The sequence below is a fragment of the Medicago sativa genome, chromosome 3 (genome assembly GCF_051527215.1).
Source record: "Medicago sativa cultivar Bolivia chromosome 3, Bolivia_mono, whole genome shotgun sequence".
Classification (NCBI taxonomy): domain Eukaryota; kingdom Viridiplantae; phylum Streptophyta; class Magnoliopsida; order Fabales; family Fabaceae; genus Medicago; species Medicago sativa.
The window spans coordinates 100,994,296-101,020,284 of NC_140751.1; the positions used below are offsets into that span (position 1 = coordinate 100,994,296).

A 25,989-nucleotide genomic window follows, 5' to 3' on the forward strand; every position below is an offset into this window, starting at 1 on the left:
TTATTTCTTCAATTATTTATTTCCTTACTTAAATTAATGTGATTGCTTAATTAGTTTTTTTATTTGGCTGGCGTGGAAATTGTTCCGTCTCTGGGCTGCTTCCCAAATGAGTCTATTCGGTTACAAATGTGAAAATGGGTTAAATATGTTTTTGGTCCCTATAAATATACCAACTTTTCGTTTTAGTCCCTCTAAATTTTCCTTCAACTTTTAGTCCCTATAAAATTTTCAATCACTACTTTTGGTCCCTATTTTTAATTTAATTTTTGTATTTTTTTAATGAAATTGTGCAGCAATGTGTAAAATATTCTAAAAAAAAATTCCCAAAAAAAAATTAGAATTTTTCAACAAAAACACAAATTAAATATGAATTTTTAACATTAAAAAATACAAAAATTCATATTAAATTCATGTTTTGTTAAAAAATTCTAATTTTTTTAGGAGAGATTCTTATAATATTATGAATTTTTCTGCAAAATTTTATTTAAGATATGATTCAAAAATATGAATTTTACATATGATTTTACTTTAAAGAAGGGACCAAAAGTGAAGATTGAAAACTTTTTAAGGACTAAAAGTTGAAGAAATTTTTTAGAGGGACTAAAACGAAAAGTTGACATATTTATAGGGACCAAAAACATATTTAACCCTGTGAAAATGGTGTGGTGTCTATATATATATATAGGGGAATGCTACAACACACCCACTCACTTTTGTGAAGGTGTGTTTTAGCATGATGCACCTTTATGAAATGGACAAAAAAACCACTTTTTCTTTTTAAAAGTTGTTTTAAGTAGTGGGCAGTTTTGTAATTTGATATTAATTAATTAATTTATTTCTTTAAATCAAAATTATAATGAAGAAGAAGTTTCCTATGATTTATACATATCATACTATCATTTTAGTATGAAATCGACAAAAAAAATTGATGCCATGAAGAAAAAGCTTGATATGCATTTTCGTGTTCTAAGTTTTTCATGATTTTTAGCATAGAATCTTATATCTTTCATTGTACCCGCAAGTAACAAAAAATATGCAGCACCGATTTTGTTCATATCAAAAGCTTCCGATTGTTTAAGATTTGTTTCATAATCTATATATAACAAATCACTCTCGCAAATTTAGAGAGAGCTGGTGATCAAGGGGATGCAAGAATAATGGAGAGTAGAGAACAAGAAGGAAACGGGAAGAGATTGAAGAACAGTGGCCAAGAGACTAAGGAAAAGAATTTGGTGGACCCACGAATAGGGAATTTAGAAATAAAAAATAAACATTTAATGTCAATTACAATTGTGTCCCTTAATTTTGTCTTTTTCTAAAATAAACTAAAGGATCTATTTGTCTAAATGAAAAAGGTGTAACATGCTAAAACACACCTTCACAAAAATGAGTGGGTGTGTTGTAGCATTCCCCTATATGTATATATTTGTGTGTGTGTTTATTTGACACCAAATAAAATCGAACAAACTAAACCTATCACACAACCTACTTACCATTCTCGACAATCTTGCACAATTCATATGAAAACCAAATCATTCGAGTAAACTACCAACTTAGTCTTTGATTTTGTAGAACACTTTTTCAAAAAGATGCACAACTCTATTAATTAAACTATCAAGTTAGTCCTTACATTTTAACAAGTTACTGTCAATTCAGTCTCTCACGAAGATTTGACAGAGTTAGAGACCTTTTTGAAATATTCAGAAAATTAGGAACCTATATAAACACATCCTGCAAAAACAGAGACTTATTAGATTGTTTACTCTCAATTATTTTCACCTTGTGTGCACCATCTTGAATGTAGAGAAAATCCTTTCAGCATGCAAAAGTCCTACTCAAACACCCCCAGCCAAAATACGTCAACAATAATCCCTATCGATCTGTTTGCAACCACCAAAATTGTATACCCAATAAAGCAAAATTAAACTCATGTGATACAAACGACGAACACCTTACCACCTAACGAATAATAACTTACTCTACAAAAAAAACGTTGTTGAGTACTTCTAAATATATCAAATTAAATCATGTTTTGTCTGATCACATTTTAAATCTCTAAATTTAAAAATGTCATGGGATTAGCAATTATGTCCCTCTTTCTTTTTGCAAATAATTTTTTTTTGTAAGAATAAAATCAAGAAAGAAAATATGAACCGTCTAAAGAAGAGATAAACTTGCCACTTGAGTTACAAAGAGTTCAAGTAGGAATGTAGGATAAATTATTACTTGGTCAAACTTTGCAATTCAAGTGGTATAAACCTTCTTTTTAGTTGATTTGTATTTTCTCTCTTAGCTTGATTTAATTATTACGATTTTTTGATGTGAACCCGTATCCTTATTATTATTTTTTTTTTTTACTAAAAAAAAGTGCTCTTTTTTAAATTCCCTATTATTAGATACCAAATGTTTTACCATTTTTTAAAATTCTTAAATTCTACTATTTTTTTTAAAAAACTTTTAAATTCTTTTTTGAGAAAATCTTTTTAATCAACTCAATCACTTTTTTTTTTTTTTCTCTCTCACGGAAATGACGCATATATGGTTTGAGAGAAACAAAAAACAAAAGCTTAAACCCAAGTTCGTTTGTTGAAAGCAGAAGCTGGTGGCGTGAAGATGTTGAAGTTCCTATCAAAAGTGAAAATCGAGTTCAATGCATTGGATCCACGAACCGCATCGTGTATGGAGTTTCTCGCACAATGCAACTCACGAAAAGCCAAAGAATCAAACCCTGCCTGTGAAGTTGAGGTCAAGCGTAAAAACGTGGAGCACCCCCCGCAGATCACCGTCACGTTCGTCAACGGTGTGGAAGAAGCTTTCGATGCTACATCCACACCGGTTCACCGTATTACCAAGATGATTCTGGAAAAGGGTCAGTTACTCGAAACTGAACAGATGTTCCGTGAAGCTGGAGAACAATGGCCTGTTATCATACCTGATGAAGAACTTTCTCAGCATGCACCCGGCACTAAAGTGAGTTTTTTTCTCCTTCTTTATCTTATGTTATATTGATAATTTGAAAAAAAAAAAAAATGAAATAATTGAAAGTAACAACTTGTGTGTGTATGGTTTTGGTGTCGGATACTGACACATGTCGAACACTAGACACGTCTTCAATGTGAAGTGTTGGTGCTGCATAGATTAGGAAATGTGTGGGTATTGTTTTGGTGTCTGACATGTGTCGGCCACTAGACAAGCCTGCAATGTGAAGTGTTGGTGCTTCATAGATTAGGAGTTCTTTGTGGTCTGGATTATATTCTATTTGAAAGAGGAAAATTACTGGTTGGGGATGTTTGTGAGGACTGATTTGTTTGTGGTTGAGCGGATGGATTTTTCGTGGCAGGATATGATATGATATGAGGTGGTTCAAGAGATTGGGGAAAATTTGTGTTGGTTGGTAGGGAGGGAACTAGAATGTTTCCCTTACTAGTGTTGGAAGAAAGTGCTTAGAAAGGGAAATTTTCTCTCATGAAAGTTGACATGTCTTGAGAGAAAAATCTCTCTGGTTTTCAAATCAAACAACTAGTAACCTTTTGAGCCATTTAATATTTTCTACCCCTTGGTTTGAACTTTGTTCTGTGAGAGGTGATGGTAGATGCATAACATAGTGAGCCAAAACCCATGAGGGAGGCGATGTCTGGTTTTGTATTAAATAGTATGTAATATCTGGTGTCCTTGTCAGTTCTTCATAGGTCACAAACTTTTGATACAATGAGGTATAGTACAACTATGTTTATGCAAAGTAGAATAGCACCAATTTGAGGGATGGCCTATTCTAAGGGGCCAAATTTCATGGGGAGTGAACCACTTATGGGTGTGGATACAATGAGGATTTTTGGTAAAGGAATATGAATTTGAACGTTAGGAGTTATCACTGTATAATCCAGTATTTCCTTTGGCACTACCAATCATTTTCATGGATGGTATCTCCTAAAACATACAAATTATTAGTAAAGGTGAGTTGACAAGAAAGGGATTTGGTTAGCTTTGTAACATAAAGTACCGCTTTATGTGGCAGTAGCTACTTGACCATTTGGCGAAGAGACGGCAATTGGTTTTACCATTTTATAAGAAGATAAAATTGAGGGATAAAGTGATATGATCTGTGGCGCAGAATCAAAGATCCAGCAAGGTGAGGAATTGTCTGAGAGGTAAAGGTGTGTTAAATGAACTGACCAAATTGGGAGAAGAATGAGAAGTAGTAGTTGGTGCGTTATTTGGCAGTAAAGCAAGGAGGCTCTTAAACTGTTCAATTTAAACTTGAAAGTGTTGAACTTTGCTGGATGTTAGCATCACGAAAACAATTATATGCGATGCTGTGGACAGCTTTCTTATATCCATGTTTTAGAAAACAAGTATTTGTGGTATGATTTGGTTTGGAGGCACATGACTTGTTTGATTTCTCCTTGTTTTGGTTGCTGTTAGGTGCAGTTTGGACGGCAAGAACAGATGTTAGGAGTTACGTTGGGAGGTGTACAACCATGGAATACGTTGGGGATTGATGGCAGGGCTCCTTTAACAAGATCTGGGATTGGACTATGGACACAAGCAAAATTCTCATTCAGCCGTTGCAGGAACCACAGCACACATCATTACTTGGAATTTTTGAATGGTGTTGAACACATTGCAAAATCTAGAGGCTGATGAAGGGTAAGAAGGGACAGTTTGAAAGTTTCTTAGTTCATCCCAAAGGATTCTCATCTTATAAGTGTAATTGGTTGAAACGAATATATCTGCTTGCTTAACTAACCATATCACTTGGAGCTCTATAAAATTCACTATAGAGTCGCTTTGGGACCTGAGAAACCGCTGCAGTTTCAAACAGGCACTACCTAGTGAAAAATGCTCTTTAAAGGTCTGCCAGGCCAAATAACGCTTATAGTTATTTATGGTGAGATTGAGTGGCTTATCCAAGAAATCAGAATGGCATTGCATCTTTTTCATATCTGTTAGGTAGGATCTTGCTCAACAGGTGCAACAATAGTACCATTTGTGAACTCAAACTGGTTCTTCATGGTGAGACCAAAACTATAGTTGGCCTTTTGTTTGGATGAATGTCATAGGGGATTGATGAGTCTTGAGAAAGAGAGCTTGTGAACCGGGGGGGGGGGGGGGGGGGGGGGGGGGGGGTATTTCAGTTTTTATGACTCGGGAATTAACGGAGAAAAAAGAAATTTACGTTACTAGCCAACAGAAAATAACAAACACTTACTGTCGAAATTAATCATCTAACAATTGAAGATGGAATGAGTGAACAATTTATGACCATAAGTAATTTCGAGGAGCTTGTATAACAAAGCTGAAAACAGTTTATAGACATATCCAAAGCTGTTGCAAACACATGCACAAATTCTTGTCATAAGATAGGTCTAAATAAGCTCTTCCAAATGTCGAATTAAACTTATTCCATTCGCTACTTAGTAACCATCATATCTGCATTCCTTGCTGTAGCAAAATCTTAGTATGGTTGTTGTGGCTCAACAATTGTTTGCATTTTTCTGAAACAATAAAAATGCCAAATGAATTATTTTCATTATTTCATAAATGCATCATCCATAACGCTAGCATTTCACTTTTAGAGTCTCATTTTCATTTTCTAAAATATATGTTCAATTTAACTTGCTAATAAGAAGATGTGAGTCACATCTTCTTATTAGCAAGTTAAAATGAACTTATATTTTTAGAAAATGAAAATAGAAAATGTTTTTACAAAGCAAACAAACCCTAGGATTGTCTGTTATTTTACTTTTCCGTTTTCTCGTTCAGTGATATGGTTTTGTGTTCAGATGGCTATTTTTAACTTTCTTCAATGGCATGCTTTCTGTTTATGAATAAGGCCTTTAATTAAAACAGTTTTAATTAATTTCTATTTTATGTGTCCCTTCTTCCAGCCGAGAAAAGCAGAGGAGAAGAAGCAATAGGTAAAAAAATGTTGAGCGTATTAACTGCTGGGAATTGTCCTGTTTCTTTTTGGCCGGCGACATCTGATCACTTTATGTTGTCTGTCTTGCTGTATTCTGGGACTAAATTCTTAAGTCCATACTGCATATGATTTGCATAATAATTGATATCTTTGAATTGCAGAATTTTGAAATTGTAGACTTGTCATATTTAAATTTATCTGGTCAAGTTGATGCTCATAAAGTTCTGTGAATGTTGTAGCTTTTTTAATGTCATAATTTCTTGCTCAAAGTTGTCAAATGATATCATATTATTAGTTCAAAAGCACAATTCACGAGTGACCAATTTATAATCGTAGCATAAGCACAAGTAAAACTGGAAGTCCATAACTGCTGGGTTGGAGAAAATTGCGAAATCATCCCTCATGATATAACTATTTTTCTATTTTGAAAAGGTGATCTGCAAATTTATCGTGTATTCTATTATTTTTTTGGCACCGGGAGAATCGATTTTTTTTTTTTGACGTTCGAATCAAATTAAGACCTTGAGGAAGAGCAAACTTCAAAGACTCACGTCAAGACCCAAGTCAACATCATCAGACCAACTTAAGTGGGGGATAATACTTTGGTGACATAATGTCACCGTAACATTAAATCTGGGCCACACAAAGGGTTGTGTTGTGTGACCCAGATGTGTTGTATGGGTGACATTATGTCACCAAAGTGCCACCCCTTAAGTGGGTGATGTAACTTGATCATGATGTCCATTGTAGAGTTTAATACTTGCGAGAGAGATCAAGTGATCACAACAAACAAGTGTTCAATATTTTTCTCGTATGAAATTGTCAGATTTTTGGCTCCTTTGTCGAAATGGTACAAGAGGATGAGAATTGAATAATTTATTGTCACGTCATCAAAATCTCATGTTGGTTAAAGTTTTTAAAATGGAAACCAAAATTGTGCAATTAAAAAAAATTAAAGTTGTTATGTGAGTATAGCTCAATTGGTAGGACAGTGCATTATTATATGTAGGGGTTGGGGTTCGAACCCTGGACACCCCACTTATTCACCTTATAAGGTGAATTCTAGCCACTAGGTTACCTGACAAAAAAAAAAATCAAGTTGTTATTTTGTTAAAATAGAGGGATTAAAATTGTATTCAAGTTTTAAAAAAACAAAGATCAAAGTTTTTATTTTTTATATTTAAAATTGTAGTACTATTACAATAATTTCAAAGTCTATTCAACTTTTTTTTGCCTCGGAAAAACAGTGTAGTTAATTTGAGAAAACGTTTCTTGTATTTATTAAAAGTTGTTTGAATTTAATATCCAGGCAGAGTCAGTCAGTGAGCTAGAGGCAGAGTCACTATGGAATTTCAATGTCTTGAAAATGTGGAAATAACAACAAGACAAGTGAATTCACAAAACTCACGTGATAACAATCCAAAACCGACAACAATTAATGTTTCACTTCTCGTGATCTTTGTCACTTGAAACTCAATCTTTGTGTTCTTCTTCTTCTCTTCCTCATAAGAAAAAAAATATGGGTTCTGTTTCTTTGAAAATTGGTGATGGAACAGCAAGATTCAAAAAATCAACACTTTGTTCTTCAGCTGTTAACATTCTCATGATCTTATCCGTTATCACAACCAATCTTTTTGCTCTTTATGCTTTCACTTCTTCTCCAAAAAACAGCCAAACCGAACAACTTCACCAAGTACACAAAAACTTCTCTCTCATCTCAGAACAAGTTTCACTTATACTCAGAGAAATTGATCAATCTCAAAAGAAACTAGCCCAGATAGAAAAACAGCTTCTTGGCTATGAAAGTTTTGATCTTTCAAGACCCAACATTGCAAAAGAGCTTAAACTCTTTCTTAACCCTCATAAACTTCCTTTGGGTAAAGATTCCAAAACTGGAATCACTGAAATGGTTTCATCTGTGGGTCATTCTTGTGAGAAATCTTCTGATTTGTTGTCTCAGTATATGAATTACAAAGTGTTTGGAAATTGTCAGGATGATTGGAGTTATGCTCAGAAATTGATTTTGAAAGGGTGTGAGCCTTTACCTAGAAGAAGGTGTTTTGCTAAATCTGTTTCTTCTAAGGTAAATTATCTTCATCCTTTTCCAAATTCACTTTGGAAACCTGTTAGTAACAAGACTGTTAATTGGAGTGGTTTTAGTTGTAAGAATTTTGAGTGTTTGAATGGTAAGAAATTGAATAGAGGTTGCATGCATTGCTTTGATTTGGTGAATGGTTATGAGAATCAAAGGTTTGTTAAGTCTAGAAGTAAGAATGATTTTCTTGCTGATGATGTTTTGGCATTAGGAAATGGTGGAATTAGAATAGGATTTGATATTGGAATTGGTTCTGGATCTTTTGCTGCTGTAATGGCTGAAAGGAATGTTACAATTGTTACTAGTACTCTTAATATTGATGCTCCTTTCAATGAATTTATAGCTGCAAGAGGACTTTTTCCTCTTTTCTTAAGCTTGGATCATAGGTTTCCTTTTTATGATAATGTCTTTGATTTGGTTCGTGCTACAAATACCTTGGATGATGATGTTGGTAAGAAACAAGAGAAGTTGGAGTTTTTAATGTTCGACATCGATCGAATTTTGCGGGCTGGTGGTTTGTTTTGGATTGATAACTTCTATTGTGCTAATGATGAGAAGAAAATTTCATTGACAAGGTTGATTGAAAGGTTTGGATACAGAAAATTGAAATGGGTTGTGGGAGAAAAGGTTGATAGTGGTAAGTCTCAAGTTTTCTTATCTGCTGTTCTTCAGAAGCCTGTTAGGGTGTAAACAAGTGAAAATGTACTGATAATGCTTTTGCTTCTAATAATTCTCTCATTCACACACAATTTGTGTGAATGAATGGCTGTGTTTCAAGTACTAAAAAATGTTTTGTATATCTTCTTATGGTACTAGTGATTTTGTAGTTGATAGTTGTATTAGAAAACTAAAAGTAAATTACAATTTTTTTTTAAGTCAGAGTTAAGTCTTGAGTATAATTTTGGTATTAGAATCCTCTGGGAAATATTGTGCAAGATCTTAGCCATTGAAAAATATAAAGAGGGGATAATTTTGGAAAAAGAAATGAGATGGATTTGGATCCTCTCCTCCTCAATCCTTCACCCCTAAACATTTTGTCCTATTTTAGGCTCTCACACTATTTATTTATTATAAACTAGCAAGTAGCAACATACTGAAATGTAATACGGAGGCCTTCATGACTGCATCTGTTGAGTGTTTGTATCAAAATATTGGCTGCTCTAATTAAGAGGCATGCCCAGTCATGATTTTATATATTCCATGAAATTGCTTATGTCACTCACTATATTACGGTAGTTCTTTAAGTTTGACCATTTTTCTGAAATGGTTTTTTAATTTTTTTCCTTTTCGAATTGGTCATTTCCATTACCCTTTTTGGCACCATTAGTCTTTTTAACATGAGTAATGCTAGCAACACTACGCTCTCTCTAATACTCACTCTCTTATTGGTTTAAATCATTGTTGGTATATACTTTGAAAATTGAACCCCCGCAAAATGGTGGGACATCCATTGATTTCATCCAATAAATAAGTGAGTGCTAGAGAGAGTGTTCAAAGGTGAGTGTTGCTAGCATTCCTCTTTTAACATTTCCACTAAAAAAGAACCACACGCGTTATTTTATATTGAGTTAGCTCACGTAAACATGTCAATTATCCCACTCGTTCCATCTCTCTCTCTCTCTCTCTCTCTCTCTCTCTCTCTCTCTCTCTCTCTCATCAAAGAACCTAATTTTTCACAATAATATCTTTGTTCAAGAGTAATTGTTCGAATGCACCGATCGCGGAACAACGAGTCTTTCATCTCTGATGTGAAGCGTGATAAATGGGAACATAAGCATCGTTGTAGAATAAAAGTCGAGGTTCACACAATTAAGAAATGTAACATACGGGATAATGGTAAAAGATGATCATAACTTAAAGCTGGGTAAACAAAACGTAACATAATTTGTTAAAAAAAAGGAAAGAAAGAAGGAATGTAAGTTACTACACTAGCTTTAAGTTATGTAACAAAAATAAAAGGACCGATAAGTAGTTTTGCTTTTGCCAGGTTCCTTAAATTATCACCAAAGGTGGAGATTTCTCTTACTTGGGTTCAAACCTAGAAGACGAAATGGATGACTTTGCCAAGGCCAATCAATTTGTTGCTTCTGGGTGTATTTATTTATATTTTATAGGAGAATGTGGCTCCCTTCTGAATTTTTAGTGTGTTGCGTTCTATAGGCTATATGCAAATATCTTCATACGCATGTTATATCATGAAACCAAACAATTGATTTGAAGTGGTTAGCGAGCTTAATTAAAAAACGATTTGTTTAGGAAGATCTGACTCAATTTCCGGTTATGCAATAATTCTTAATCAGATTTTATTTGGATTCATGATGAGTTTGAGAAGATCCAATGAGTTAACATAATTTTATAAAAACTATATAGTTTCAACAAAATCACAATATATGGTAACTTTGTCAAAGTACAATGTAGTTCCAAACATTAACATACTGTACATGGATAATCCGTACTGAAGAATCCATGGTCCGATTGCCGGTTGGTAGAGAGTAGAGACCCAACAAAATCAAAGGTGAATGAATCGCAGCTTTCTGCTCTGATTTTGTAAGTTGGCGTATGTAGGGGTGGCAAAAAAATCCGTGCCCGCGGGTATCCGCGGATAAAATCCGTCATGGGCATGGGGCGGGTAGCTAAATGGGTACCCGCGGGTATAACAAACGGGTATTTAATTACCCGTTACTTTATGGACACGGACACGGATTTGATGATACCCGTACCCGCGGGTATCCGTACCCGTTAATAAATTAAGTAAACTACTAAAATATCCATGTGTATATATAAAATAGCTTGGAATGCATATGAATTTTTGGATGTTTATTTTGATTTTAGTCTTTTCTATCTTTTATTTGGAGGTTTTTATGCTTTATGGATGTTGGATGTTTTTATCCTTTTATTTTACTTCAAGAATTTGTATGGATTATATAAGAATCATATGCATTATGGTATGATGAATTTGCTTGGGATTATGTAATACTCATGATTTTTGTTAGATTATGATATGAATTATGAAATTTGAATGGAATATGTTAGGTATGGATCGTTAAAAGTTGAAGTTTGTCTATTAAAAAAAAAGTTGAAGTTTGTAGGAAATTTTAAAAGTATTTTTCTTTGTACAAAAAAAAAAAAATCAAATATCCATGGGTACCCGCAAATATCCGTGGGTATCTAAATACCCGTGGATTACCCGTATAAAGATACCCGCACGGGTACGGGGACGGGCACGGGTTCCATAATTATCCAACGGGGCGGGGACGGATATCATACTACCCGTACCCATGGATACCCATTGACATCCCTAGGCGTATGGTCCTTTTCAAAACTTGGAACTTAGCATCTTTAATTGAACGAAAATAAAAATTTGATTAACTTAAAGCAACTATAAAATTTAATAAACCATCTAAGTATTCTTTTAATTAAGTCGTTAGTTAATTAAATTAATTTTATAAAATAATAGCATTAGACCATTGAATAAATCAACTATTCAAAATTAAAAGAATTATGCTCTTTACCCAAATGGTTTTGCTCACTCCCAAAGTAAAAGTCCAAAATGCCCATACGCAACTTAACTTGCACTAGTGTATTCTGAGTTTATGTTAAGTCACGCCACATGACTTAACATGCGCTAGTGTATTATGAACAGAAATACACTAGCGCAAGTTAAGTTGCGCTGCGCAACTTAACTTGCGCTAGTGTATTCTGAGCTCTTGTTAAGTCACGCTACGTGACTTAACATGCGTTGGTGTATTATGAACGTGACTTAAGTCACGCACCACTTAGCACTAGCGCAAGTTAACTCGCGCTAGTTGAGTGAGTTAACTTGCGCTAGTTATAATAGAAACGTGACTTAAGTCACGTTGCATGACTTAATTCTGATCTAAATTAACTTCTTAACTTTAATCTAAATTATTTTATTAACATTATTCTGAAATTATTTTGTTTACATTAATCTAAATTATTTTCTTAAATTTATTCTAAATTATTTTATTAACATTATTCCGAAATTATTTTGTTTACATTAATCTAAATTATTGATTCGATATTATTCTTTAAATAAATACAAATATTAATAAAAGTAAATACAACATTATAAAATAAAAGCAAATATAAAATAAATGAATAAAATTGATGCATATAACAATATCTTATTTTATTAATAATTCATACATTACAACAATTGTCATAAAATAATTTTGAACTTATTCATTAAATCTAATTATTTTCTCCTTTTTGGGGTAAAAAGTAATCAATCTTCGTGGGGTAAAATAGTGAGCAGCCTTCTTGGGGAAAATACATCATCAACCCTTGGGCTAAATTTAAATCTGGTTTTTTTTACCACAAGAAGTTCTTTTTACCCACGGTAAAAAGTTTCTGCGGTTAAAAAAGCAGATTTAAAATTATCCCAAGGGTCGATTACTTCTCCAAGTCGGCTACTCACTATTTTACCCCGACGAATTTTGATCACTTTTTACCCCAAAGAGAATATTGAAAAAAAAACAAAGAAAGAAGAGAATTAGAGGGAGAGAGTGGGAGGAGATAATGTGAGGAATATAGGAAGTATGTGAGGGTATTTATAGGTAGAAATGAAAACTTAGGTTGTATCTAACATAAATTTGGTCAAAAAAAACGTGTGAAAGTGGTAAAAAACGTGTTTCTTTAATGTTGAAAAGCTGACCAAAGTTGGAAAAACGTTTGTTCTTCACCGGCCAACTAGCGTGAGTTAACTTGCGCTAGTGCTAAGTGGAGCGTGACTTAACTCACGTTCATAATACACTAACGCATGTTAAGTCACGTAGCGTGACTTAACATGAGCTCGGAATACACTAACGTAAGTTAAGTTGTGTAGGAGCATTTTAGACTTTTACTTTGGGAGTGAGCAAAACCATTTGGGTAAAGAGCATAATTCAAATTAAAATTCATAGCTGAATAAGTTTGTGTACCAACATCTAAAGATGTGGACGAGAAGCAACTTTTACTGGGAAATGCTAACGTAGAAACAATTTTTAGAGTCCACATGTGAACTTGGAAACATGCCTATGATTTGAGGATAGTGGTGGCACTACTAATAAAGTAGAAGTGGGTGTGCATGACCCCAACCTACTGTTTGCTGAAACAGATAGAGATGCTCACAAAATAGAATTCACATATTGCTACGAGATATTGATCTAAACTTTTATATGATCATTTGTAGATCTAACTGTCCTTGGACCCGAACAAATATGACGCATTAATTGATACTTAACAGGTTAAATTACCATTTGTAGGCTTTTGTATTTTAGTATTGTTTTATGCTATTAAAATGGAGGTTGTGAGTTTGTTTGCAATTTATTTTATCTTTTTTTAGCAAATTTATATTCTATTGTATTGACGTACTCTGTCAAATTAAATGAATAAATATCATTTAATTTTAGTAATTTTTTTTTTACCAATGAGTTTATTTGACGAGTAGTTGTGAGGGCAATTGAAACAATTTAATTTAGAGGAAATTGCACTCACCTCCCCTAAGTTCTATTAAATTGACACCGACACCCCCTCTAATTTTAAAATAAACACCAACCTCCCTTAAGTTTTCATCAAATAGGTAAACATCACCCTTCTTTATTAACACCGTTAAATTGACCCTTAAATTTTTTTTTATTAATAAACAAATCTTGCACGTGTAAATTTTCATATGCTAGGGTGCTGTCATCACGTCATATGTCTCTTTGCTGTACAACCACTTACTCCATTTCCCCTCTTTACCATGTTGCTTATTTCATTCGCAGGTTTACCTTTTCAAAATCTTTAGTGAATACTGTCATAATACTCTCATCAATTCTTTAGTGTATACATCAATTCTATATTTCACATAAAAACAAGAAAGAATCAAATACCTGTAATTAGATATTCGCCAAGCCATATTATAATTGTCCATATGATAACATACACATGTAATTTGCCAGATGATATACTCAATTTGACACGCAAAATATTTCTCCAAATTCACGTGACAATCAATGAAATTTGAGCAACTAAATTCTACAAAATACTAGTATTTAAATGGGCAAATTACACTCACCTCCCTTTAGGTATGTTAATATGTCACTTACACCCCCTCTATTTTCACAAATAACACTAACCTCCCTTTTAACTTAACAGTGTTAAACTGGCGTTATTAACAAATAAAAAGAAAAGCTCAAACTTGTTCTACTCTCTGTGTGCTTTGTTTGTGAAAGAGAGTGGTGCTGCCCACAAAAACGACATCACCAAAATCATAGAATCTGGGTAAAATCTGATAGCACAATTTCTTTGGGTGCTAAGTCACCCACTTTTATCATAGCATGTATTGTCATCGAAATTTACACCCAATTTCACGACAACGCCCATTTTTTTACATAACCCATTTGCGGTAGATTCCAGTCTTTGGGGTTTGTAGATAGGGCTGCATCTATCAACTTTAGCACCGTAGTTGTCCACAACCTAGAAAACACCCTTTTCCTTTTTTTTCCTTCTACCAGAAGCATAAACTCGATTAGGCAGGGAAACAACTTTGGTACATAAGGTATGTCAATCTTAATTTTATTGACGTCATTGGCCACAACTTTGAAGGGCATTGAAATTAAAGGGAAGGAAATCCTCCAACTGAAGACTTCTCAACCATGAAAGGGGTTGGCTTGACATTCACAGAGTCCATCACTAAAGACTTGTTTTTCTTGTTTAAAATCATAGAATCAGTATTATGAGGTTTGTTGTTTATATTGTTCAGAGGGGAGAATTTTTATCCCTTTTAGTTATAAAAATTAAAAACAAACGGTGTTAAGTAGCTGTTAAGTCCCAAAGGGAGGTGCTTATCTATTTTAAAAGAACTTAGGGGAGGTTTATGTCTATTATAAAACTAGAGGGGATGTTTGTGTTATTTAAAGAGACCTCGGGGGAGGTCTGTGTAATTTGCCCTATTTAAATTAACCGGTAGCTCCAAAATTATATTAGTCTCTGAAATTATAAGAATGATGAACGATGAGCATTAATGTTGTAATAACCGTTCTTGTTCAAAAAAAAAATGTTGTAATAACCGTTGAAAGCGACAAAGACATCAATAGAGAGAACGCACGTCGACAAGAACAATGGCTAGCGGTGATTAAGGTAGATAATCATAGATGGCAACGGACAAGAGATTGAAGATGAGTGACTATAGAGAGAAAACAAGAGGTTTCTAATAGAATAGCATGATTTTTGGCTGTGTTTTGAGAGAGAGGACACAAAGATTTTTGTATCGTAACGGAGAATTAACAGAATGTAACGGAGGGGAGGTATGTGATGATTTAGAAAATAGAGGGGAGGTTTGTTGTATTTAGCTAAAACTTAAGGGAGGTTATTATAATTTTCCCTTTAATTTATGACTATATACTTAGTTTTTCTGACGAGTAGTTGTGAGGGCAATTGAAACAATTTAATTTATGACTATATATTTTAACTAACAATCATTTTTTTTTTTTTAGTATTTTACCATGCTTCTTTTGTGTATTAGATTAGGATTTTAAAGGACAATTTTTATTTAAAAAAGTCTCAAAGATTTTAAAAGATTTTGTAGGATTTTAACGACTTTCATGATTTTAAAAGACTATCAGGATTTTCAATTTGGATTTCAATGGATTTACATCATAAGATTTTAAAGGATTTTAAAGGATTTTATGGATTTATAAGATTTCAGAAGATTTTATGAATTTTAAGGACTCATTGAAAAGAAATGATTACAACACACTCTCTATCATAATATTCTCAATACAGACTCTTATTTTTTATTTTATTTTATTTTTATGAGAGATAGAGAGAGGGAGAGAGAGGAGGGAGAGAAGGGAGAAAAGAGAGTGGAGAGAGAGAGAAGGGAGAAGATCAGAGAGAGAGAGAGAGAGAGAGAGAGAGAGAGAAGGGAGAAAAGAGAGGAGAGAGAGAAGGGAGAAGAGAGAAGGGATAAGAAAGAGATAGTAAACTTTTAAAAGAAAAACAATCCCAAGAAATCTCATGTCTTCATGAAAGACTTTTTCTTGTTAAAATTTCAATAGAAAATCTCACAAAATCCATCAAAATCCAATTTATTAAACAATCCTTCAAAATTTGAATGATTTTGAATACCATGAGACTTTTTTTAAGTGATGAAAAGTCTTGATTGAATACCTCAAGACTTTTTTAAAATGACAAAGAATCTTGATTCAATACCACAAGACTTTTTTTAATTTGCAAAGAGTCTTGATTGAATACCACAAGACTTTTTCATAATTAAAAAGTCTTTTAAAATCTCTTAGAATCTAAATCTCTTAGAATCGTTAACATTTCTCAAAAAAACTTTTTTTTTGTGGTAGTCGTGTGGTAGTCGGGGTTTGAACCCTAGACCTTGCATATTTGTCCATACCAGCTGAGCTAAGCTCACGAGGACGGTAGCGAGTACTCTAAAGACATTATTTATAGATTTTCTTATAAAAAAATATTTATTAAAAGAGTTAAATATTTCAATTTTCAATATATTAAATATATAAATCTACACATGAAATCTTACTATTTAAGGTTATTAAAGATCTTTTGTAAAAATAAAGTTATTAAAGATCTAAGAGTTCTTAGAAATTGTGTATGCAATACTTTAAAAATATATTTTTTCAAACCAATTTTTTTTTAATTCACTTTTTAACTCATAAAAAAACTCGTGTCCTATAGTATTTTTTGACTCCTTGGTTCATTATGGCACAAGTTAAAATGACCCTAAAAATTTATGGCAGGATAATATCATCACGTGGTAATTAATATTGTAAAGAACATGAATACGAAACTTAATTGTACTATTACTGCATAATTTTTGTTTTTTTAAATTCATTAAATAAGTAATATATCTAGAATATAATATAGTTTAGAAAATGAATCTGAAGAAACAAAAATTGCTTATAAATGTAATCAAATGGAGTACTTATTAATAATTTATCCAAAACCCAACACTCCATTATAATCGAATCCGAAGAAAACACTTGAAAAAGTTTGAAAGAAGAAGAAAAATGAACAGCTTTGGCATCATATAAAGTAGGAAATATTAAATAAAAAAGGGTTGTGTTAACCGGTGCCCCGGGGCATTGGTTAAGGTATCTAAAAAAGGAAATATTAAATAAAAAAAATACTTTTTTGACTTTTGAAGCCTTAATTACACAATTTTCAATGCAAAAGCTTCTATATTTGCTTTCTTAACCAATGCCCCGGGGGCACCGGTTAACATTTTCCTATAAAACTAGTAAAAATACCCGTGCTAACGCACGGGTACCTGTCGGGGTGGACGATTTTTACAGTTAAAACTTGAATATATGGTATTTTTTATAAATAATTTTGATAATGATAATTTAGATATTGAATATTTATTTATTTAAAAGCAAAATATATGATATTTGTATATAAATATTGTCTTTAATTTCAAAATATTTAATTGAATTATATTTAATTAATTTTATATATGATATTCAATTAAATATAATTCTTTTTCAAACTATTTTAGATAAATTGAATTGTTTTTTATATTTATCATTCAAATCTTGGTCCCGTGTTTTTTTATTTATTTATAAGTCACAAATTTTGGTCTCATGCTTTTTGTAAATGAATCATTTAGAAATTTTGGATCCGTTTTTGTTTTTATATTTATCATTCTCAAATTTTGGTATGTATATTTTATATTTATCATTCGTAAATCTTGGTTTTGTATTTTTATATTTATAATTCACAAATCTTTACCCCGTGTTTTTTATATTTACCATTCACAAATCTTAATCCCGTGTGTTTTTTATATTTATAAGCATGTGTTTGGTTTCAATTCTAGAGGGTCAAAAATGATTCTATAAGTTGTATAATTGATTTTATGATGTTTGGAGGATTTAAAGTAGAATTGATTTTGCTTGTACAATTGATTCTACTTGAAGCTACAATTTGTAGTTTTTGGCTTCTACAATTGATTTTACCCTTAAATTATTCAAAAATTTATATCAATAACAAAATAGCCCGAGTATTATAATTATTATAAACTTTGTATCAACGACAACATGTCCCATGTATCAGTATTAGTTTAGTCAGTAACAACTTAACCCGTGCATTTAAGTTAATTATGAAATAAGATCACTGAAAACTTTTCAAGTGCATGATAATTTAGTTTAATCAATGTCAACGTTTTAGTGCATTTTATTAATGACAGTTTGTCTCATGTATGATAGTTGTATTTAATTGATGCCAACTTCTCTCATGCATTTTAGTAATTTCTGAAACTTTAGTATATACACACCTTATCCCTTTCTTACATTGTGTAGAATTTTTTATATTGTATAGATTTTTAGCAACGACAATTTTTCAATTGTATAATTAATATCGACTTATATAATTTTATAACATGTTTGCTAAATTATCATGTGCATAATAATCATTTTAAAATTGATCAATGGCAAAATGTTCTATGTATAAGTGTTATTTTTAATTATTTATGATCAATAACTATTTAAGTTAATGTCCAATTTTTCCATGCATTTTAATTATTTACGAAATTTAGTCAATGTCCACTTCCGTTCATTTTAGTTGATGATAATTTAATATAATTTTTGAAATGCATCTCCCTTTTTAATTATGACTAAGTGATCACAACCATTGATTAAGAGTACAAATAATATTTAGAGTTTAATGGTGGTGACTTGATAGTCCAAAATAATTTTGCACATACAACCAATTAAAGTATTTTTTGTTTTGTTAAGATAACCTGTTAAAACATTTAAAATTGTCATATGAATTAATGTTTTTAATGTACGTGGCGATTCAAAATGTTTTAATTGATTGTGTGTGCAAAATTATTTTGAACAGTCAACCCACCATCATTAAACTCTAATATTTAACTTACTTCTAATTGTAAATACTCATATAATCAGTTTGTTAAAAGTTAGTTTAGTTAAAATACTCTATCATTCTTGATATTGGTAAAAGTTAGTTTAGTTATTGACGACTTATCTCATGCATTTGAGTTAATTCTGAAATTTTATTAGTGAAAATTTGTCAAGTACATGACAATTTAATTTAATCAATGTCAACTTCTCTTGAGCATTTTAGTCAATGTCCACTTAACCCATGCATTTTAGTCAATGAGGGTTCAATATTATTGTAGAATTGAAGTGATGTGATATTTTAAATAGTATAAACGTTTGATCGTGAACAATTTTTTATAAATAAAAACTTGTGTCGTGTATAAAAGTTAATTTAGTCATTGATAACTTATCCCGTGCATTTAAGTTACTCTTGAAATTTTAATCCTGTGCATTTTAGTTATTTACAATATTTTAGATATTGTCATTTATCTTGTGCATTAAGTTGATTAAGTTCAATATCATTGTAGAATTGAAGTGAAGTGATATTCTAAATAATATAAAAGTTTTATCAAGAACAATTTATTATAAATGACAACTTGTTTTGTGTATTAAAGTTAGTTTAATCGGTGGCAACTTATCAAGTACATTTGAATTAATTTTTTTTATAATATGTATTTTTTTCATTAGTAATATGGAATTATTTTTATCTAATTTTTTAGCGACGCATATTTTATAAGGGTAATGATATATATTCTACATAAAAGTTTTTTCTATTTATGTTACCGTGAAACGAATGGTTTATTTCCTTGTATTTGCATCGACGACACACATTGCAATTAAATTTTTTAATAAATTAATTAGGGATCAACATTTTTCAATGTTGGATCAGTTCAAAATATATAATTATGTGTTAGATTAGTTAAAAATAAATAATTAGTTTTTGAAATACATCTCACAATTTTATTTTGACCAACTGATCTCAACCGTTGATTAAAAGTACACGTAATATTTAATTGAGTTTAATGGTAGTTAGTTGACGGTTAAAAATAACTTTACACACAATCAAAACATTTCAAATTGTTTAATAAATAAAAAACATGAATTGTTGTGACAATTTTGAATGTTTTGATCGATTATACGTGTAAAATTGTTTTGGAATGTCAACCCACTCAACCCATCACCATTAAAATATATTTAGTTGGCATGTGATCACAATGTTATTTTTGAAGAGGAAAACAACTAAGTAATGGCAAACCAGTACTTAGATGACATCATAGTAGTCAAGTGATGTCATTTAGTTACAAATGTAAAATAATAGACCAGATTTACCCCTAAATTTGGGACTTTTACATTGAAAGGGATTAGGGCATTAAGACGTTTTCTTATGATATATGCCCCCGCAGGTAGAAATTATGTCATTGTCCATTTATCATGTGCATTTTAGTTGATGAGGGTTCAATATTATTGTAAAATTGAAGTTAAGCGATATTCTAAATTGTAGAAATATTTTAGCGGGAACAATTTTTTTGATCAATGACAAATTGTACAACTCTACTATCACCATTTCATCCAAATGACCTTCTTTACTTATATTATGAAGAGTTTTTACATATAGATAGATTTTTAACTAAAATAATAAGTATTTTAAATATTATATAGATAGATTATTCTTAAAAATCATATTTTGGAAGAAAAAAATTATTAACATTTCTTGTTAAACATACACACATATTGGTTTCTACTTTTTACAAATTATATTTCGAATATATATAAAACCATTTTTTTTAAGCTTAATTATACATATATGTATATATCAACGAATTTGTTTTTTTTTGAAGTAGTATAACTTACGTGATTTTGAAGTAGTATAACTTACGTGATGCTAGTTAAGACTCCATATTATTTTTTATGTATATAAAAATCCATATTTTTCCCTTCAATTTTTAAGCTCTTATATAATGTTATAACACAATGAAATAAATTCTTAAATTCAATTTTAAATTTGACTTTACAATTTATTAGTGACAAAAATTTTTCTAATTTTAATGTATTAGTGAAAAAATTTATCTATTTTTTATTTTATATCTATCAATGACAAATCTGTTAAAAACATTCCCTGAAAAATCTCCTTCTTTATATATTTTTTATTAGTGAAATATATTGTCCTTAGTTTTTATAGATTATTAAAAAAAAATTAAGTGCACCAATCAAAAAATGTATTTCATTTTATGAAATTGAAAAGAGATTTTACTCAAATCTTTTCTTCAAGAAATATTGTATTATTCATTGATTAATAGAAAACAAAAATTGAAGATATTTTATTATCATTTTACACCATGATTTTAAATACTTTCAAAAAATATGTTAATGGGCTCAAAAGCCAAACCAGAACCCAGCAACCCACAAAAGCCCAAACCAGTAACCCACATATAAAAACCAACAGCAACACACTTCCACTTCCTCTAACCCTAGCCGCCACCCTCCCATCTCTCTCTATCTCTGCCGTTTCTTTTTCTTTACCTCACAAACCACCAAAACCTTTCTTCTCTCTTCATATGTAACAAACTCCGGCCACCATAAATCTAAATGAAACCACCGTTTTTATCCGCATATTATCCTCTAGAAACAACACTTACTTATTTTTAGATCAAGGTAAATATGAATTTTGAGTCCAACTTCTCTCCTATTTTGCGGCCAACGTGACCTCGTCTTTGAGAAAACAAACTGATAATTTTCTTTCTTTGAAGATCCACAACAAAACCCACAAAAAATTACGGTTTTTGGAGACAACTGCCTCAGTTTCGTCATCAACACATGCAACAATAACAACAATCTAAAGACTTTTCTGTGCATGCAATAAGGTTTTTTACTCAAATTTGTGCATGCAATAAGGTTTTTTACCACAAAAATTATACATTTTTACTCAAATTTTAATCTTTTTTAGTTAAGACTTTTCTGTTCAGATCTAATACAAATAACATTCTATTGGATCTTTGTGCATGCAATAAGGTTTTTTACCACAAAAATTATACATTTTTACTCAAATTTTAATCTTTTTTAGTTAAGACTTTTCTGTTCAGATCTAATACAAATAACATTCTATTGGATCTTTGTGTATGCAAGAAGGTTTTTTTTACCACAAAAATTCTACATTTTTACTCGAATTTTAATTTTTTTAAGTTAAAATGGAGACTTTTCTGTGGAAGAACTAAAAGTTTTTTCTTCATTTTTACTCTAATTTTAATTTTTTTTAGTTAAAATGGAGACTATTCTGTTTAAGAACTAAAAGGTTTTTTTATTGGTGTTTGGAATTTTTCTATCCATAATTTTTTTTTTCAACATTCATTTTCTATTATTACTTATTGATTTAATAACAATTTGAAGTCAGATTTTATATTTTATATTTGTAGTAAAAAAATAAAGATTTACAAATACCAGATTCTTTTTTTTTTTTAAGGGTAATACCAGATTCATAAAAGTGTGATGTTCTTTTCATTTGATATATAAATCTTTGTTCTCTCTTCTAATATCATGAAATAATTTTTTTTAATATCATACAATAAATTGGTCAACACAAATTTATTGCCTATAACTTTTAAAAGTTTTTTAATGGTGATATTCCATTGAAAAAACCGTAGTTACTTTTCTTACCCAGATGACCATCACAAACATACAGACATTTTGTTCTTCTTTTGATATTCCAATAAAAAATAAGGGTACTTTTGATCTTTGTACTCATCTTCCTTTTCATAGTGATATGTGTCTTTATTTCTTCTTTATTTGTTCTGTTTGCAAAAACAAAGGAAAAACCAAGGAAAAACTTTGTAAGAACATAAGTATTTCAAGTAGATTGTGCATAATGTAAAACTTTAATAGATATGTAATAATCTATTTATTATAGTTTGGATTTGAATGTTTGGTATATTGTGCAGTAGAATTTGTGATGTACATGTACCTGAAAAAAAAAAAAAAAAAGTAAACTCAGGTGAAGATTATGTCATGAAGGACATGAAAAAGGAAAAATATTGCAAAGAAAAAATAAAGATGCTATTGTTACCTTACTCATCTTCTTTTTTTATTGTGTTCTTCATCTATAAAGAAAACATATATTTCGTAAGAAAATAAAATGAAGATTAGAAAGATGAGTGAGATGAAGAATGAGAAAAAGTGAGAGAAAGAGAAAACCAGATAGATGGGTACCGTGAGATTATTGAATCTCATATAAAAGAGTTTTGAAATTTAAATTTGAGAGTTTGCCCCTCAAAAATATTGGGAATATCAATGTTGAAAACAGTGAAAATAATGATATCTATTATATATATATATGAGAAAACAAATGCCTACCAAAATTTCACAACTGTCCCTGCCATTACATTTTCAACTGCACTAAATTTTCACTTTATCAAAGGGTAACATTGTAAAAAATTTTGAAATGGGAGAATTCTAGAATTTTTACCAATTTCGGACTAAGTTACCCTTCTCCTACATTCAACTTTCACTGCCTACCAAAGGGTAGACATGATATTTTGCCTCTCAATTTTAACTTCCCATATAACTTTTTCTACTCTCAACTTTTGGCTCTCAAATTTGAAATTCAAATTCAAATTTCACTTACTTCTATACAACACTAAATACTCCATTTCACTCCATTCACTTCATTTCAAATACTTCATAATATCTTCTTATCTTCATTTCACTTCATTTCTACTCTCAACTTTTTCTCCATTTTTCTAATCTCCATTTTCTTTTCTTATTTTCGCAGGAAATCACATTTTCATTGATTAAGAAGACTGATAAAGGAAGAACATGAGTAAGGTAGGTTGAATGACAACTATTTCCTTTGCAAAATTGTCTTCTTAATTTTTTGTTGTTCTTCCTGTCATCATATTAACAAAATAAGATTATTGTTCAAGAAGATGATGAAGAAAAAACATAGATCCAAAAACATCTTCAAGAAGAAAATCTTACACTTCTCTTGATATCTTCTGCAAACCTGGTATAGTTGGATGTTTTGATTTTTTTTATAGTTTTTGTGAATTCATAAAATCATCTGCATAAGAAACAATATACATATAAGAAAAAACAATTGATTAGAAAAATTGATGCTGTTTTTTGGTACTGTTATTATACTTTCTAAAATAAAAATAATAATCATGCTAAACTTATTTTCATAACACAACAATATGATTGTTTTTGCAGGTACAGAATCAATAACAAATAAGAAACAATTGATTGGAAAAATTTATCCTATTTTTTGGTACTGTTATTATACTTTCTAAAATAATAATAATCATGCTAAACTTTTTTAAATAACACAAAAATATGATTGTTATTGCAGGAAAGTTATTGCAGGAAAGTTGAATGAAGTTTTTGGCTATTCATCAATCTACAAACAAGGAAAAGAGAGACAAGTAAGTAAACGATGAGAATTACTAAATTACTAATTGGTTTAATACATAAATCCTCATCAAAATAAGATTATTGTTCTTTAAATTAAGAAGATGATGAAGAAGAAACATAGATCAAAAAACATTGGCAAGAAGAAAGTCTTACACTTTTCCTATTAAGTGTTTTTGTTCACTTTTTCCTTTTGTATGTTTTAGTAAGCTCCATTTCTGTTCTTCCACCTCTTTTTTGAAATAATGATTTATAAGTTGCTCTCCTACTGTGGAGAGGATGATCTGCAAAATAAAAATAATATGTTTTAATTTTTTTTCCAAACCAACAAAAAATGTCCACAAAATCTGGGTATACATACTTTTTACAGAGGAAAAAAAAAATTAACAGAATAATAATTTTTTCCTTTTGAGATGAATTATTAATTGAGTGGCGATAATTTTTTCCTTTTTTTCTTTTTGCTTTGTTTTTTTAAACAGAACAAATAAAGAAGAAATAAAGAGGCAGATACTGTGAAAAGGAAGATGAGTACAAGGATCAAAAGTAGAAGAGATAAATTTGTGATGGTCTGGGCAAGAAAACTTTTAAAGAACTTTGTGATGAGTTATTGGCAATAAATTTGTGTACACCAATTTATTGTATGATATTAAAATTTTATTTCTTTGTATTAGAAGAGATAACAAAAATTTATATATAAAATGAATCTGGTATTGTAAACATCTAACAATCTTACTTTTTTAAGTGTAAAAAAATAGTAAATGAAGCATGTCAATGGAAAAATAAGAAGAAAAAAATATGAGTTGTATAAGGTTAGTCAACTAATTTTATTTAGCAGCAACAACAAATTCTTGCTTCTTTCTACAAGTGTAAGTTCTTTTTCTACATTAAAACATAAATTGATGAAAACTACTACCAACACAAACAAACAAAAAAAAAATATTCTGCAAAGAAATTGTAGAAGAAAAAATAAGATTTACAATAATACAAACAGAAAAACTTAAAAAAAATTTCAAAAACAAATAACTTAAATTTACTGATGAAATTATATTTTTCAAAAAGAGAACCATTTATATAAACCAAAATCAATATACATGATACATCTATAACAAATAAAAATTAAATTGCTCCAGATCTATTATTAGTATTTCTTTTTACAAAACTACAGATCTAATTAAAAAAACATATGACCCAAAAAATATATACATATACTGAAGGAAAAAAAATACCAGAAGCATATCTTCATACATCTCTAATTTTGTTGTTGCATGTATGACAAGGGTGGAGAAGAACAAGATCTCTTAGGTTAGAGGCCGTATCATGAAAATAATAGACCCAAAAGAGATATAATATGGTGAATGTTATATATATGAGAAAACAAATGCCTACCAAAATTTCACAACTGTCCCTGCCATTACATTTTCAACTGCACTAAATTTTCACTTTATCAAAGGGTAACATTGTAAAAAATTTTGAAATGGGAGAATTCTAGAATTTTTACCAATTTCGGACTAAGTTACCCTTCTCCTACATTCAACTTTCACTGCCTACCAAAGGGTAGACATGATATTTTGCCTCTCAATTTTAACTTCCCATATAACTTTTTCTACTCTCAACTTTTGGCTCTCAAATTTGAAATTCAAATTCAAATTTCACTTACTTCTATACAACACTAAATACTCCATTTCACTCCATTCACTTCATTTCAAATACTTCATAATGCAACAAATGGA

General features: G+C 30.6%; 2 protein-coding genes and 2 long non-coding RNA genes across 6 annotated transcripts; 3 read left to right on the plus strand and 1 right to left on the minus strand.

Annotated features, from left to right (window-relative positions):
- Positions 1–2,471: 2,471 nt before the first annotated feature.
- On the plus strand, positions 2,472–6,189 carry LOC146942949 (uncharacterized). 3 transcript variants are annotated; one of them, XM_085757063.1, is made up of 3 exons: positions 2,490–2,970; positions 4,423–4,647; positions 5,889–6,189. In XM_085757063.1, the coding sequence occupies exons 1-2, from the start codon at positions 2,614–2,616 to the stop codon at positions 4,639–4,641; spliced, it is 576 nt and encodes a 191-aa protein (XP_085613189.1). In that variant the 5' UTR covers positions 2,490–2,613; the 3' UTR covers positions 4,642–4,647; positions 5,889–6,189. The 3 variants fall into 3 exon arrangements, with proteins under 3 accessions (XP_085613191.1, XP_085613189.1, XP_085613190.1); XM_085757064.1 differs by having other exon boundaries at positions 2,491–2,970; positions 4,429–4,647; XM_085757065.1 differs by lacking the exon at positions 4,423–4,647 and having other exon boundaries at positions 2,472–2,970.
- Positions 6,190–7,195: 1,006 nt separating this feature from the next.
- LOC146942950 (putative methyltransferase At1g29790) lies at positions 7,196–8,894 on the plus strand. Its single transcript, XM_085757062.1, has one exon. It carries the CDS (start codon positions 7,440–7,442, stop codon positions 8,703–8,705), a length of 1,266 nt encoding a protein of 421 aa, XP_085613188.1. The 5' UTR covers positions 7,196–7,439; the 3' UTR covers positions 8,706–8,894.
- A 14,342-nt stretch (positions 8,895–23,236) lies between these two features.
- Positions 23,237–25,972, minus strand: LOC146942951 (uncharacterized). Its single transcript, XR_015032904.1, has 3 exons — positions 25,486–25,972; positions 23,831–23,912; positions 23,237–23,738 (listed from the first exon to the last, which is right to left on the minus strand). It is a non-coding gene; the product is annotated as an uncharacterized LOC146942951 (long non-coding RNA).
- Positions 23,908–24,978, plus strand: LOC146942952 (uncharacterized). Its single transcript, XR_015032905.1, has 2 exons — positions 23,908–24,273; positions 24,739–24,978. It is a non-coding gene; the product is annotated as an uncharacterized LOC146942952 (long non-coding RNA).
- Positions 25,973–25,989: the final 17 nt, after the last annotated feature.